Source organism: Pezoporus occidentalis, unplaced genomic scaffold, assembly GCF_034315485.1.
Source record: "Pezoporus occidentalis ecotype Australia unplaced genomic scaffold, CSIRO_AGI_Poc_V1 ctg162, whole genome shotgun sequence".
NCBI classification, from domain to species: domain Eukaryota; kingdom Metazoa; phylum Chordata; class Aves; order Psittaciformes; family Psittacidae; genus Pezoporus; species Pezoporus occidentalis.
Window position 1 is genome coordinate 996602 of NW_026913447.1, and position 17657 is coordinate 1014258.

Here is a 17657-nt window from a genome sequence, read left to right on the forward strand (position 1 = left end):
CACTGGTCTTGGAAGTTTTGAAGAACTTAGTAAACTTTGGTTTTATTGACACCTGAAATGGAAAATATTTGTTGTGCATTTGTTATTGTGACTGTCAGGTACACTAACAGCTAAACTGCCTATTTGTGAAGTGAACCATGAGCAAGTTGTACTACAATACAGAATCAGAATAAAGTAACTCAAAATATCATATGGCTCAAACCCTACTCCTTCCCATTCCAGAAGAAATATCTTGGTGCATTTTTATTTTTCATGGGGAGGTAGACTGCTCCACATGTTGGGGATCCTAAACTCTCCTGGCCTTCAGTGGAATGTGAAGATATGAAACCCCTGTAGATACCAGCATGAGGCCCTTCCACATATTGAAACCTATGACAAAGCACATCAAATAAGTGTTCCCTACTAACAGACATTGCAAAATATGTTGCAGTATATTTAAATAAATGTAGTATATTGCAGTCATCATTCTGGTGACCTCATATTCTGCACTTCATCAGCTGCTAGTGAAATAACTGTACAATATTTAATTAACTCTTGAGGATACACAGGCATTCTAATGATTGTTAGGGCTTCAGATTAACACTAGAATCAAAAAGCTTGCATGCTATGGCAAAACCAGCAGAGTTATGGATGTAAGAGATATGAATGTAAAGAATGTAAAAATGCTTCCTTGTAGGCCTACAGACATGACACAGAGCCTCCCCCCATCTAGTCCACAGAAGTAATGAGTACTACACAGACTTTTTAGTGTTCAAGCATGTTCTGTTCTACAGTCCCAAAAGCTCAGGAATCCAAATCCCTAGAAACAGTTACCACACTTGCTAAGGTCCTCAGAGATCAGGTCATTGGGTCCTCTTTGCTGACTGTAATAAGTAATTTTGAAAGAAACCCTTCAAAAAACCCCAAAAAATGTTCAGCGTTACAGTTGACACGAATTTACCTCTGTCCAGTTGCTCACTGTCCAGTCAGATGGGCACAAGATGTCTCTGTTGCATGACAGATGCGTCTTTGGTTTAAGCAGGTGCTGGCACTCTGTAACAGCCAGTGCTTGCTCATCAGATCCCACGGTCTGGATGCAAAGAACAGTTCGCTTCTTCTGGCCTGTTGGGCCACATGTGGTTGAACATTTCTGCCATTCTCCTGCCCACCATCTGAAAAACGGGGTAAGAAACATCAGAAAGCAATCCACCATAAGCACAGTACAGAAAATGTCAGAGACTGCAAGAAGAACAAACTCCAACTTAAATTCAGGGTTCAGATGTAAACTTCTCCTATTTAGTCCACATCACTCGAGCTTTTCCATCTGACTTGTCCCAGCCAATCACTGCAAGATGCTGATTCTCAGACAGAAGCAGACACCAAGTATAATGTTTTTACAGTGTGTAAGAACCCACTGAGTAGATGGTCTTTCAAATCCAAATTTGAGGAACTGCTAGGAAGTTTAGTAATCTATTTACTCTATCCTATTGTTTATCTGCTTCTTATTGGTACCTCAGTACAGAAAGAGTTAACAAATGAGAATCACTGGAGGGTCTGTAATGGTAGCACAGAGGTGAAGAAGGTGGCCCCCTCACACATATCTATGCAGCCAGTATTGAACAAGTGCTCAAACTGATCCTGTGTTACTTCCAGAAGGAGAAGCAGCAAGGAACACAACCCCAAAAAGCAAGCTAGTCAGAGCTACACTGTGTGCCCCCATATGGGATCAGTGCCCTGCAGTGCTGCATCTCTGGGCTTAGCCTCTGGGTCTGCACTAGGATGAACTTTTCTGCACTTTTCTCCTTCAGGAAGTAAAAATGAGCCTCTCCCCTGATTAAAGATGGTCTTCCATAGCACACTATGTCTAATATTTATCACTAGATGAATGATGTTTCCTCTACTACAGTATTTTCCATTGCCAAACACCTTACTGACAAGAGTTATCCCCTTTAAATTCAGTTTATGTTCACCTTTTCACAGCTTCATCCACCTACTTCTTCTCATGCTGACCCAGAGTGGATCAACTATCCTTTCATGATAATAAAAGAGGGCAAAAATTTATGGGTTTTTACTATTTGAGAAGAATCGGCAATAACTCTGACATTTGCATAAAGATTTATACTTTGAATGAAAAACAAAAAAAAGCAAATAACAATAATCTTTTTCCTTCTACTTCAGAGTGCCCTAGGCACGAACATAGCTTCCCACTGCTCTATAAAAGAACCTGGCCCAGCTGCAACTTTAAGCCACAAAAGCTCCTAGACATTATTACTTTTTCTTGAGTTTTTAAGCAGGTTGTGATGACGCCTTATGCTGAAAACCAAAACATGAACATATTTAGAAAACACCTTTCTAGACAGAAAGGTGGAAAAAATTGCTTTTGGCTTACAACCAAACCCATTCTATTGTATTTTTTCCTTTTAAAGTCAATGAACTGAGAGCAAATTAATCCCATTCTGATAAATATGAAGTCAGACATCCAGTTTTACAACAGTTTTTGTTCTCTTCACTTTGCTGACAATCCTTCTCCCCTTTCCTCTGTAGTTTCCATGTTCCTTCTGTTTCCGGATTAATTTATTCTTCAGTTGTAAATGAGCTGTCACTAATGCGGAAGGCACTGATACCTGCTCCTAATCATTAAAAAAAAAATCCTCAGAGAAATCAAGCTGTGCACACAGCTCGTTTGTGCAACCATCTGGTCTTCTCCCAGGTACCTACACCTACCTTCCTTCCCTTTAGTTATGTATACTCATCACATTTCCTTTTAAATTACCTGAGAAGTCCCTTGGGGCACAGACTGTTTTGCTACAAGCTCTAGAATGCAGCCCATTGCCACCACTACCCTGACCAAGGCCTCTGGACATTGCTGGAATAAAAGAACAAATTATTTTTCTCCTTCTCCTGCCTTTCTCTGGGCTGTTTCTCGATCTTCCAGTCTTCTTCAAACAATAGAGGAAAACTAACAAGGCATTAAAGAGAAAAAGTGAGTGCACCTCAGCAAAACACAGCAATAAAAAAAGAGAAAAATATGATCCTGCCCCTTTACTCTGCTCTCGTGAGACCTCACCTGGAGTATTGCGTGCAGTTCTGGTGTCCTCAACATAAAAAGGACATGGAACTGTTGGAACAAGTCCAGAGAAGGGCCACAAGGATGATCAGGGGACTGGAGCACCTCCCGTATGAAGACAGGCTGAGAAAGTTGGGGCTGTTCAGCCTGGAGAAGAGAAGGCTGCGTGGAGACCTCATAGCAGCCTTCCAGTATCTGAAGGGGGCCTATAGGGATGCTGGAGAGGGACTCTTCATTAGAGACTGTAGTGATAGGATAAGGGGTAACCGGTTAAAACTTAAACAGGGGAAGTTTAGATTGGATATAAGGAAGAAGTTCTTTCCTGTTAGGGTGGTGAGGCACTGGAATGGGTTGCCCAAGGAAGTTGTGAATGCTCCATCACTGGTGGTGTTCAAAGCCAGGCTGGACAGAGCCTTGGGTGACATGGTTTAGTGAGAGGTGTCCCTGGCCACAGCAGGGGGCTTGGAACTAGATGATCTTAAGGTCCTTTCCAACCCTACCTATTCTATGATTCTATGTTTCTATATTATCACAACCTGGATAAAGTAATTTCAGGGTTGTTTTCATCTCTTGCATCTTCTTTCCAATCTATAAACTCTAGTATCTTGTAAATCACTGACACTTCAGCACAAATGCAACTTGAATTATGTGATATTACCCTATTAATTTTAATGGAAACAATCTATAGACATGCTAAGCTGACACCCGCTCCTTCACCATTTTCAAATGGCTATAAGTGAGGGTTTGGGTTTGTTTATTATTTCAGGTTTAAATACAGAACTCCTAACAGTAAATTATCAGAACTCACCATAGAACCTATCTTGATCAGCAGTAATGGTGCTTGATTAACTATTACACACAAAAAATTTTTTAAAGTCACTGAAGAAAGCAAGGTGCTCCAAAGTTAGGAAATCCCTGAGTTAAGATTTCATACTATTGTACCTTTATAGTGGTTAGTCTTAAATTACATTTAGTCATGTGACTTATTCTACAGAGTTCTTCCTCATTCAGTGCAGGTAACAGATGCTGCTGGTGGAGCCAAGTAGTTAATTGTCGAACACTATGTTTACCAGACACACTTCAAAAAAACTTGCTCTGACTGACAGTTTATCCTTATCAGTAACTGGAGGTTTTGATGATTCATTTTCCTATTTCCATTCTAGGGTACATACATGTGCCTTAAACGCTCAAACATGAGAAACTCAACATGGAAGCACATGCACTCGTCTCTCTATGGTCCTCTGCACTGAGGACTTCCAAACTGCAGCATCCCTAACCAAAGGGAAAGAAAGGCGAAGTGTGGCTGGCAGAACGTCTACCAGCCATTTGTCTGTCCTGATACAGGATGCTCCAAAGCAGGTCCTGGACCATACAGAAGGGAGCAGTACCTGCTTTGCTAATCCTATTTATCTTGGAGGTTCTGCTATATCCTTGCAATGTAAGACATAACAGAAAGTGGAGGTGACTCCTGACTGCACATCCAGAATTGACATGGCAATTTGAGGTCCAAACATGGAAGTTCTAAATTGAAATGACTTCCCAGCTGGAAGCTAAAGAGAGGGGGGCACTGCCAGACAGACTTAGCGTTGGGGAAGTTACAAGCAAGGCTTTCTTTAGATCACTCATATAGAGGGATGCTTGACGGAAAAGGATATCTGCTGATTTTGGTGAGACTGCAGCAGTTGGTAGAAACTGAAGCCTTGTGAGAGTTGCCATCCTGCACTAGTTCCTACCCTGGTTTCTGATGGCATTTACCACCACTGCAACTGAGTACTTCTTAAATATTAATTCATCACCTGATCCCTGCCAAGTGACAAGACTCTCTTATCTCCACAAGCAGGCACAGCATGGAAAGATAATGGTAAAAAACAAGCAAGCAAAATGCTTGATTTGGGTAATTAATACGTGTGAGCACATGTTAAAAATAACCTCAGTTGGTTTTCAGCTGCAGCTGTGAGTGCTCAGCTATTCTGCAGTCCAGCCTGGAACTAAGGTAGGGAGAAAATCTGATTCTTCCAGGTGGCATTCAGCTGCCTTAAATGATCCCTATCTCTTTTCCTCACAGGCTGAGTTTCCAAGGTCTGTAACAATTAAGCCAAGAGCCAGCATCCTTGTCCATACAGTTCTCATCTATACCTAGATGATGTGTGCTGAATGAGGTGTGGAACCTGTTGAAAAAGTAGCATGGGATTTCAGAAGCAAATTTGCTATATTCATGCCTACTGGGTTGAATGTTCCCTCTCTCCCACCGTATTGTGTTACACCTAAAGGAAGATTGTCTTCTTACAGTATGGCACAGCAGATACCAACTCAGCACTGATTTGCACTCTATGTATTATTACAGAACCAAGATTTCCTATTCTCATTATGCTGTTGGAGTCTACTAAGTAGTCTGGAAGCAGGACAATACAGTAATAGCAGATGAAAACCAGAAGATCCCAAGTACTTGTAGAATTATCTATTTATGGTAACTCTGTTTAAGTGGGTAGTCAGCTTAAAAATGCTCCAGACAATTTTCTGTAAGGGGAGAGCAAACCTTTTATTCAGAACACTATAAGCAGTTAAAATCTCACTCTTTTTCTTCAAGTAGTATCTATTTTTATTATTAACAACCATGGTGCTGAAAACATGGCTACCAAAGAAACATGTAACTGTAAAACACATTCCATATTATAACATGAAAAAAATCATACATTTATGCTACTATCTCATTGCATCCTAGCTAAGGAATATCATATAGGTTCTACTTGAGCAGTTGTATGGTATTTTAACTCTCAGCTGTTCAGCCATATTCATTTTGCTCTGAGTCAACATGTGACATACATGTTTTGTGACATTTTAAGTATTTTATTTGTTTTGCAACAGATTCTTTTAGCAGAAAGTGAGGGAAAAACAAATGCAGACCAGCTAACAAACAAGCATGTTAAGACTTGAACTTCTCAGAAATCTGTCACTTGAACAGTTTATAATTAACTTCCTGAAATGGATTAATGAGATCTGGTTTGTGAGAGTTGCAGACATTATAGTAATGTTATTCTTTGGCTGTAGCTACTGTTTGATAAATATTCTAATTATGATTTAGTGGCTATATTCACTACAATTAGTAGCTATATTCATCACAGCGTGTTTTCCCTCAGTGGGATTTAGCAGATCATAGGAGGAAGGGTTATGCAAGAGAACTTCCTTCTTTTTTCAGATAAGATTCTCCCGCAAAGAACCTCGTTCACTGCTGGGATGTGCGAGATCATCTAATAGTTTGAGTTCTGTGGCTGCAGCAGTAACTAAGGGTCTCCTGCACTGTTGTGTTTAATAGTACTGTCCTAAACTGTAGCACAGAATTTAGCCACCTCTCTACAGAACACTTAGTCTTCGGCAGCTTCACATGAGCACTTTCTGAATAATGCAGTCACTTAGAACAAATGGGATAAATTGAGCTCATTTGGAACTTTGGAATAACCAGCACAGTTTATACTTACTATAAATAAAAAACAACCCCATGTACGTGGGCAGCCTCAGCTCTTAATGAATCAACTAGTTAATAATTTTATCTACTATCAATTGATTTCCTAGCAATCTACAAAGAATTCTGAAATAACGGTAGTTTATGCTTTTAACAGCCATTTATAGATGCTGCAAGAGCAAAGATGCAATTCCAAGAGCAGGCATCATACTCTGTTAAGAAAATACTTGGAAACAACTAATTAAACTAACATCCATGCAGAATTCTTTACATTTAAGCTTTATGAAATTCATGGCTGGCAAATGTAACAAAATACAGTGTAAGGGAATCATTGTAATGACTTTTATTTCATACTGATTTAATTAGAATTACTTGAGAAAGACTTGTATAACACTGCAAAGAGCATATAAACAATTTCTGAAGACAAAGAAGAACAAAGAAAGATGTTCTGGTACCTAAAGCATGGAAGTAAACCCAATATTGATTCCTTCCATAAACTTGTGCCTATTTTACAAGCCCACAGTTCTGCTATCACCTGAAATGTTTGCTGTGGTCAGTCTTCCTCACCCTACTTGCTAAAATGGTAGAACAGAAAAAACAGGTATGAAAACAAATTAAAATAATGTTACAGGAATAGAAACATGATTCCAGTGTGATCACGGAATGAAGAAAGATGCACTTTGCTGAAAGGAAAAAATGAGGATGGACATGATAAAAAGATGCCAAATAATAATAAAGAACATATAATATATAGTTACAGAAGTGGACATTTCCAAGCATCCTCCCTCACAAAACTGACAAATGAGTATTAAAACCCACTGAAAAACAGCATCAAAAGTCTTAAAAAAAACCCTCTCTGCAAGTTAGTTTTTGGTATACACAGAAATACCTTATCGCTTTAGCTAAGACAGGAACACAATTTTTAAAATAAGAAAAAAATGATATAGTTTTCAGGAACACCTGCACTTAACTGAACAAAAATACTATCTATACAGATGAGAGAGCAATCTCTGCCATTTTCAGCACAGACAGCTCAGTAACTTACATGAGAAACCTCTTAGAGCAGTTCACTCCTAATTTATCCATTACCGAGTTGCTGACACCTTGCTCTGAAATGGCTGGGAGCTCTCACCCATAGATACCACACTAACCTGGTACTACAAACAACATTTACTATTGAATAAGGCTGCTATTTAAAACTACCAGAGCCCTCCCAGCATCTGTTACCTGGGCGGACAGTCTTTCTCATAGCACTTCTTTTGTCGTCCATTTGGCTGTGTTGCTGGGTCACAGAAGGAGTTTTTGATGGCTCCGCTTCCCTTCCGCATGCAGTGGGCAATCTGGCGCCGCACCCCTGCAACAGAAAGACACAAAAACATGGGAGAGTAGGGTATTTGCTGCAGAAATCCTCAAGGATGGGGAGTACACATCAGTCATACTCCACATCCCAGAATTCAGTAATCGCTGTCAAAGTCAGTTCTGTTGAATGTCTGAACTAAGGCAAGCACGAACATCCTTTTATAAAGCTGAAAAGAAGTTAAGCAAAGCTATTCGGAATCAGATATCTCATAGAAAGCATCTTCCTTAATCTCAGTTTAGTTGTCAGCCTCAAAAAGGGCTCCTGCAGGCCCTGAAGCAGGTTGAAAGAGCTATGAATGGTTTTTGGACTACCCACAGATAATAGGCAACGCAGCAGCATCAGGCTATTTACAGGAAGTGTATTTTTGCTGGTGTTTCTGTACTTCTGGGAAGGGTGTTTAAGTAGAATACAAACTGGACTATATGAGCAAAACTAAGAACAGTAATCCACATAATAATACTTATGTTCCTCTATACAGCAATGTCCCCATATGTCATGGCTTTGGCTGCGACAAAAAATTAACCTTAACCCAGATGAAGCCAGGACACCATATATGGCAATTAAAATGTATTTCCTAAAATTCCATGCTAGCATAATGGCTGTCCTGCTTTAAGTAATTTTACAGCATTCAATTTTTCTTTTCTCTCAAAAATTTAACAATCTACTTAAAAAAAAAAATACAGAAAAAACAGAATACAAACTCTAATACAAGGAAATCCAAAGCTAGCAACAGAGGTAACTTGTGGTGAGAGAACCGAGCATGGACTGTGTGTGTGAAGGGGAAGGTTGCAGTCAGATATTACTGAAAAAGTCCTCAACAACAAAGTAAACTTTAATTCATATTTGGGTCATTCCACAGAGGCAGATGGAAACCTGTATCCCTTTTTTTAGCACCTTAGGACATCAGGTATGTAAGGAAATGTTACAGCTTTTAGAGTTCTTTCACACTTGTGACTGAGACACATAAGACAACTACGGACAACAGCACAGTGGTTGATGACTGAGACTCCTCTAATCATACATGAAGGTCGATTAACTAAAACAAGGGTTAGTTTCACCTAGAGAGAATTAAGGGACGTCAGACCTGTGCTCCATTAATATCCTTTGCTGAAGCTTCCAAGCTCCAGGGTAGATTATGTGGAAGTAGCTGCATGACTGCAGCATGGCTGGAAATGGCACACTCTATTCCTTGGTGACTTTAAACAGCAAAAAGCTTGTTCAGTGCAGGTTTCCCAGGGAGCAGTGCTTGCTTTTATGCTAAGAAAAATCTAACTGGAATAGTTAGCAACCTTCCTGCTAGTAAATAAAGCAGTTCATAGAATTATGTTTCTATCCCTTTCAAAATCAAGATATGTTGCTGTTACAAATGCAAATAAGAACTGTTTAGCTTTGATACATTTTTTAGTGTCAATTCAGCTGCTGTAATTCACGTTAAAACCACCATAAACTTTTGCAAATGTTTTGTTTCGAGGCTGTCCATTCTCATAAAATATTTGCTGATTGCTGGCATCAATAAATTAATTTATTCACAGAAACAATTTTTATTATGGAAGTTATGTGAACTCTCACTGTAGTTTCAAAATTTGGAAAGTCCTGGAATGGATGTACATATTTATAGAAGCTATAAATGCACAGTTTTTTCATCATGACTATATACAGTTCAGTTCCAAGCAGCTGGGAGGACTCCTACACGCATATATTCATACACACATACATATGTAGTTATACATACAGTGACATAACAAATCACTTGTTTCTTCATCTTGAGCAAGCTGAACTAGAAAACACTGCAGAAATAGAAAACCAGGCACCTCGCACTGACCCTGCCCTACCAAACATTTACAGAGCTACCTAATTTAAATGTGTAATATCCTATTTAAGCCACAGATTAAAAATCCTAAATATATCTAAAAATCAGTGAGATTTGAAATCTAAACTCCATTTCTACAGGCTCTGGGAAGGTAGCTGTTTTCCACCCTTCACCTCTTCCACATCTCTCTGACCTCAGTGCTAACTAGTCCACAGCTGTTTTGCATGCACAAAGATACTGGCTGTATTCATCAGGACACTGTCCCTTGGTCATTATACCACTGCAAAGATCCTGCTTTCTCCTCTGGAGTGGGAACACCCCATTCCTTTCTACTCACCTCAGCACTCATTTGTAGCTCTTCCCACACCCCTGTTTTCTCTACGGAGAAGTGTACCATTACAGCTGCGTTAAGCGGTACCAATTCATCCCCAATGTAGGATTTTTTAGATGGGAGTTTGACCCACTGGGCTCCTGATTTCTCTCTTAATTTGGGAAAAAAAGGTACCAATTTAAAATTATTTGGGTGTGGAAGGTTTTTGAAACGGAGATTAGGAATCTGTTGGCTGCATACCCCTCAGTTTGGGCAAAAGTAAGGCTGAGTAGAATAGAAAGTAAGGATCGGAAGCAAACATACAAAATGTGTATGCAAAAGAGCATATCTGATTTTAAAACTAATTTGAACACACAATTAACAAAGCTGTAGATGCTCTGCAAGGATTTCACTTTGTATCTGAATGAAAAAAAATTATTCAATGCAAGCACAGTTTACACACACAATGAAAAATCCAATCTTAGAATCATAGAATCACAGAACAGTTAGGACCTTAAGATTATCTAGCCCCAATCCCCCTGCCATAGGCAGGGACACCTCACACTAAACCATGTCACCCAAGGCTCTGTCCAACCTGGCCTTGAACACTGCCAGGGATGGAGCATTCACAGCTTCCCCGGGCAACGCATTCCAGGGCCACACCACCCTTACAGTAAAGAACTTCCTCCTTATATCCAATCTAAACTTCCCCTGTTTAAGTTTTAACCCATTACGCCTTGTCCTATCACAACAGTCCCTAATGAATAGTCCTTGGCTCTCCTGCTCCCCTGCCATCTCATGTTGGTAATTCCACAGTCTTGCCTGAAACGTACCATTTTTGCTCATGCAAAGCAAAAGCCAGTGTGCTCAATAAATATGTATTAAGAACCCAAAGACAGCAATCAGGGGAAGCCATTTATTAAATAAAAACTGAAACACATGTGTTTTATTTAAATAATGCATGTGGCAGCTAGAAATCAAAGCCAAGTCACACAGCTCTTTAGCAAGAATGTAGTACCTGGGAATATCATTTACCTAATGAGAAACAGTTCTGGGAAAAGTGCAGCTGATATAAAAAAACCCCCAAAACCAAACCAAACAAACAAAACCCCACAAAAAAAAAAAACAAACAAAAAAAATTCAATCCAACCTCCCCCCAAACCCTACCAGAACAACATAATAAACAGCTTAGTAAGATTCCCCTCCCTCCCCCACTTCTGTTCTCATGCGAGTTGTTACATTAAACACTATTCACAACTGGGTATCAGAACTGAAACCTGCAATAAACATGCAATGAAGGGAAACACTTGTTTTAGGTTCCTATTTAAATAAAATGTTGTTTTTTTTCTGCTAAAAAGAAAGCACATGTTGTTTTGTGACAGACTCTTCTCAAACAACCAAACAATAAACACCAAAAAAAACCCCACAAACAAAACCCCACAAACCCCCCACAAATATCCACACAAACATATATATATATATATATATATATATATATATATATATATGGATGTACAAACATCTTTGTAATATGCCTTTTATATATATATATATTTTATAATATAGGAATGTTATTGGAATGGGGTAATTTACTATTCTAAGATTCTTCTTCTAATCTAAGATTAAGGGCATATAATGCCCTTTGTTCAAACTACTGAAATTGCATTATTATAGTGTCTTCCCTGACAGGAAAGATTAATAGTTATTTCTGTAATCAACACTGCTTTTAGACTCCCACTGAGATTTGTTACATTTGTTTGTCTTTTTGTTTCCTTCTGGAAAGTAGTTAATGAAAGCAATAATTATCAAAAAACACTGGCAATACCCTATCATTAGAAAGAGAAAAGGCTTATTTTGTGTTGTATGTCCAATGACTGTAATATTAATCTTCTACTGTTCTCTATAGTTTTCACACAGACAGCAAAAGAACAAGGTTCCCATCCCAGCTCCAAGGCTCTTCTGTTTGGTGAAACTTAAGAACTAATTCAGAAGGAAGACTTCAATCTTTTCTCCCCAGATACAGACTTCCTTTCACACACATTTTTTTCACCTTTTAAATATCATTCCTGCAAAGGATGGATAAAACCCTTTAACTTTTGTAAAGAAACCTTCAGTCTTTTTATCATTATTTATCTAATGCAAGCATTAGCTTCATCTCACTGGTCTGTTAACTACCTTAAATAAAGTTTTCCTGCTAGCATTTTCTGTCTATTACCAAAGGCAAACTTCTGGACCTGTTCCCAGATCCTGCTTCATGGTCATCACTCTGCTTTTCACAGAACTACATATAACTGCAGCTGTTCCAAAGCCACTGTACTGAAATTGACAAAGACATGTAAGTTCTGAAGACTGATTTAAAGAAAGTACTTATTGAGATATGACCAAAAAACATTGCTGCTTATCAAGGCAGGAGAGAAATGAAGAACATCTTTTGTAGTTGACATATTGGAAAGACTCAGTAGGGAAACTAGAGTAGGTCATAGATTAGGAAGTGCTGGGAAACATGGTTACTGTGAAAAATATTGACAACAAATTATAAAGAAAACCGTAGTCTTTCATTTTGGTTGAGAGAGGTTGAGAATTTCACAGCAGGTGTTACAGAAACCTATTTGCCTTAAATGATTTAATAACACTTTATTTTAAAGTCAAAATACATTATTGTGACCATGTGATTGGATTTCCCACCAAATTTGGATTAAATAACCTTACCTCTTTGTGGATGCTGTCTGGATAACTTAAAGATAAGATCTGCCAGTTATGAAGACAAACAGTAATAGAAAAGGAAGTGAAGAATTACCTCTTCCACAGGTAACACTGCAGGCTGTCCAGTCTCCATATTGCCAAAAATACTCTGGCTCTCCAATCTCATTCTCATGACTTTCTTCTTTACGTACAGTATATTCATACTTGATTCCAGGATTAGTTTCTTGAAAAAGTAGCTGGAAAATGAGTGGGGTTTATTTAATTACTCATGATACTAATGAGCTACTGGCCCAAAACTTTCAAAGAATCAAAACAGAAGAATCAGCAAGGTTTAAAGCAGCCCATTTTGGAGCCTACTATGAGTTCAGAAAAGCAAACTAGCAAAAATCACATTTGTGTGCTGACATTGGCATACGTGTATCTTTCTAAGACACAGTTATTTCTCATGCACTTTGCAAGCAGTAAGTGGGAGTAAGTGGGTCAGCATAACTGGTATCCTATTAACTGTGAGAAAAGATAAGGCAAAGACCACCCAGAGCACTGCCTAAATGTGCTGCTGATTTAAAGACATTGCCTACCACCATTGTAAATTATAATTTTCCTACCCTTCCGACATAGCTGTTACAAAACAACCACTCGGTCAGTAAATTTCAGACTTTATTCAGAGACTTCCTGAATATTAATTTTAGTGTTTCTGGATTGAGAAGGAAAATTCCAGTTAAGAACGGCCACACTAAAAATTCATCATTTGGTTGATGAGAGGGAGAAAAGAAAAACATTGGTTGGACTTGATGATCTCAGAAGTCTTTTCCAACCTAGTTGATTCTATGATCACCAAGGGAAAAGAAGTCTTCAGCAATAAACTTCTACTCTTCATCCTAATTGTTTCCTTGACAAGTGTTACTGACAGTGAAGATCTGATCTTGTCATGAGACAATGAAAGTGTGAAAGTAGTTACCATCACACCCCTAATACTTCTAACTGCATTGTGGATACATGGGTAAACAAGCCAGGAAAGATACACTCAGGGAACATAGGGTAAATTTTTATAGAATTAACAGAAGCTGGTTATGCTTAAGTTAGAATCTCTAAAGCAACATAAAAGAAACAAAATGGAGCAATCTCAGTGGATGCTAAATGGTTCTATGTCACGAACCATAAACGTTCGTCTAGGTAATGCTGCATTTTCTTGGTCAGCGCAAGCTGCCACTGCTCTCAGCCTTCCCTAGTTCTTACTGTTCACAGCCTGACAGCAGCTCCTTTTTTGTGATAAACAGTTACTGAGTCTGGCTCACATCACAGACACGTGTTGGTCTAACCTGGCACAAGAGAAAAGGAAGTTTCAGGAAAGGACTGACAAACTACAGGTAGCAGGATCCCTATCCTAGTGGCAGTACTGGATTATGCAGCTTTTAATAATCATCAGACTGTGGCACTGGACATCTATTTACAGGCAGGATGAACAACCCTCTCAATTAAGGTGTTTATTTCTCTCCAAAACAGCTCAGCTGATTTTTGCAAGATAGTATGCTATTAGACTGGTTTACAGAAAAATATATGTATTTTCCCAGCCTCAGTTTCAGAGCCCCAGCACATTCTGCTGTCATCCAAAACCAGCAAGTTCTGTGGTGATCCCCTATTTACCTGAATCCATATTGATTCATTGGTGGGTCCTGGAGCAGTCAGATTTTCTAGATCCCCTGTTCTGTCATACTGAAATATCGTGCCTGCTACCTTGTACTCCCCATTCCACTGGATGATAAAACCTCCATTCAGGTAATATTTTTCTGGGTCTTTGCTTCTCACAGCAAGGAAGTTTCCTGCTTCTGCAACTTCCATGACTTTGATTCCCCTTGCACCTTTCGGAATTAGCCCAATATCAACATAACCTAAGATACAAGAAAGGTTCACAGAGATGAGTAACAAAAATACCATTACATTTTACTTACGTAAATTATTAAAATTAGAACTTTGCTTAAAAATATATACAAATGTGCTATCACAGAGCTTGCATTTCAGCCAGTTAATAGTGTGACTTTCCAAATCAGGTTTTCTAGTTTCAGCTGGGGAACACAAATACGCTTTCTGTTCAGGCAATGACAGTGGCATTTAGAAGGGACATGGAAGTGAATGATTTTCTGAGCTTCACCAGGGGAAATCTACTCCACAGCTGAGCGTTAGCATCTCCACAACCATACCCAAGGGCTCTGGCATACCACAGTGTGAGTCATCTGGAGAAATGCCAGGGAGTCCCAGCAAGTTACAGTCTGTTGTGGGAAAGCCTTTTCCAATTTGCAAAGAATGTTTTCATCTGTCACCAGTGCCCTGGTATGTTCCTAATTACATGTACCTTCTCTTCAGTCATTTAATTTCTCCATGACTGTTTCCTATAAATAGCCTTGCTACAAAAAAAATATTTTTGTCAATGCTATTCAAACACCTCCAATTACTACGATCAGTTGAACACATTTTTATAAACTACTGATATTCATAAGGAAGTTCAACAGCTCTTCATGTATAAAATTATCTATAAAAACAGATTTTTAGTATGTGCACCTTACAGAATTTTGTTTGTACCACAGGCAATATATGACATCAGGCTCTGTTCTTCTCACCTTACAGGGAACTGCTACTGCTATTGCTACTGAATTGTAAAAATAGGAAGTTCACATAGCAATTTGAACAGAAACTCTGATGGCTTTCTTGGTATCACTCTTAGCTGGGCTTTAAAAATTGGATGGATGACAGCTCTATAAGCAGGTGCCCTGGGAGTGTGAGTTGCAGTTTGTCCTGGTTTACTTCAGGATTGGAATATATGCTGTATATACTTACATACTGTACAACAACCTACTGTCAAAAATAAGTGTCCCGAAGTCTTTACCTTCTGAATTTCCTTGCAGCTCTTTTATGGGCTCATCAGTATTGGTTCTAATGTCTAATATGTCATTTATTGTACAACAAAAGGATCTGTCTACCTCAGATCCTTCTTCATTATATTAATAACATAATTCTACAACCCTTCCCCCCGGCCAGCCAATCCTAGCAATTAGGGTTCAAGAGGGAGAGTTCTCAGGATGCCAACTTCTGCAAGTTTCCCAGACTGACTGTAGAAATCCAGCTTTTCAGTATTTCATAAGTGAACGGAATAACAATATAGGCAGGATAACTTCTATTATAATAACTTCTATTATAGGAAATCAGTGGTCTAGGTCTATTACAAATATCCAAGGTACAATGATTCTCCCAAATGTTGTATTCATTTAGATGAGTTATAAACACAGCGTGTGACCATGTAACTAAAGACTTGATTAGAAGGCATACTCACAAGTCACCCAAATTAACACAAGATGGAAAATCTCAATTGTGTCACATCCTCACATAGCTTTGCAAAGTTGGTGTCCTTTCCCAGAAGAGTTTTTGGTTGGCTGGGTTTTTTTTTGGCTTTGGGGGGGGGGGGGGGGGGGGGGCGGGCGGATATAATTAGAATAACATTTGTTCAAATCACAAAGTATAAAAACAGTAAAATATATTTTTCTTTCTGTTGTAGCATAAAATCTGTATCTTTGGAAGTTTTTGAGTTTTTGCATCATTATGTTTGTCTGAGTCGCATGCTATTGCTTGTAAACCTGATTTTAAGCATATTGCAACTGTCTGGTCATAGATATTACATTTGCTCAGTGTAGCGCATTCACTTTTCCCTGGCTTTTGCTTTTTTGACTACCTAAATTTCCTCATGATTCCCCAGAACCTCAGACTAATTCCCAATGAATGTTATCTGCTTTTGAAAGCAAACCTAATCAGCAGCAAGCTTTTGAGTTTGTCACTCAACACAATAAATTTTTGTTTAAAATTATATGGATGATGTTTATATAATTATTCATGGTTGTATGGTTTCATCTGATAAGGATCTACAGATCTGAGGTTCAATAACAGTCGAAATGTCAACTAACCTACCTGCTGTGCTCATTAAATCCCAGAGCATCCATATCGTGGGTGCTATCACACACCTGTGACATGGCAGCTCTCAGACACTATTGATCTCTCCCTTTTTAATTAAAATCAAATCTTTATGCTCCTAACATGGGCAAGAGTGCAACATGAATAAATTCACGCAACCCTTGCTGTAGGCACAGCTCTATCAGCACTGAAGAACTTCTCTTTTCCCATTACTGAGAGAGAGGAGTAATTTCACTCCAGTTGTTGGCACAGTAGAGCAGACCAGATGATAATCAGATCTGGCTATTTCTCCTTATCACAACGACTCCCATCCTGCTCTGCAGTTTATTGTTTCTGCAAGCTTCTCTGTCTTCAAAATACGTGTTCCTGAGGCATGATTTTTCTCTAAGCCAGGCTCTAGGTACTACCATAAGAACACCACATGGAAAATAGCACAGGCTCCCGGTGGCATACTGGGTTTGCAAGTCAAGGTATGGTTGCATACAGCTTCCAGAGGGAGCACTGCAGTGTGTGATGGTAATGGGAAATAAAATCATAGTCTAAAGACAGTATCCTAAGTGAGGATCCAGGGGACCTTTCAGTCTCTGAGATCAACATTTGCATCACAGCTATGTCCTGACTCCATCTCGGGGTTAGGCTCAGGCATGTCCCAAATCTATGTGTGCACTTTGGTTTCATGAAAAGGAAACAAGTAGCAGGGAGACCACGGCAGATGTTGATTCGGTCCCAGCCAGGCTGGTGAAGAGATAACGGGACAAGATAAACCTCCAGGTTAGGGTGAGCACAGCCACAGTTTTCCTGTTTGCCCACCACTGCTAGAATTTCACCCTTCACAAACAAAGGAGTGAAGACAGCACAATTACCCATCCTTCTGACCACCACTGATTACCTAGCTTCTCCTCCTTCCCAGGCAGATCCCTTCGTCTGATACTCACATCCTCATTTCCCCTTTTTGTTATCCATTTAATACACGCTCCCTGCAGTTGCCACATTCCTACACCTGTGTCCCTT

General features: G+C 39.1%; 1 protein-coding gene across 2 annotated transcripts in view; it reads right to left on the minus strand.

The window, feature by feature from the left end:
• The window catches only part of ADAMTS12 (ADAM metallopeptidase with thrombospondin type 1 motif 12), a 157363-nt gene that overhangs the window by 20464 nt on the left and 119242 nt on the right, over positions 1-17657 (minus strand). For both annotated transcript variants that reach the window (XM_062612884.1, XM_062612885.1), the window contains 4 exons: positions 14334-14578; positions 12784-12925; positions 7734-7860; positions 941-1151 (listed from right to left, as the gene is read on the minus strand). In XM_062612884.1, the coding sequence (XP_062468868.1) occupies positions 941-1151; positions 7734-7860; positions 12784-12925; positions 14334-14578 (725 nt within the window). The remainder of the gene's footprint in view (positions 1-940; positions 1152-7733; positions 7861-12783; positions 12926-14333; positions 14579-17657) is intronic.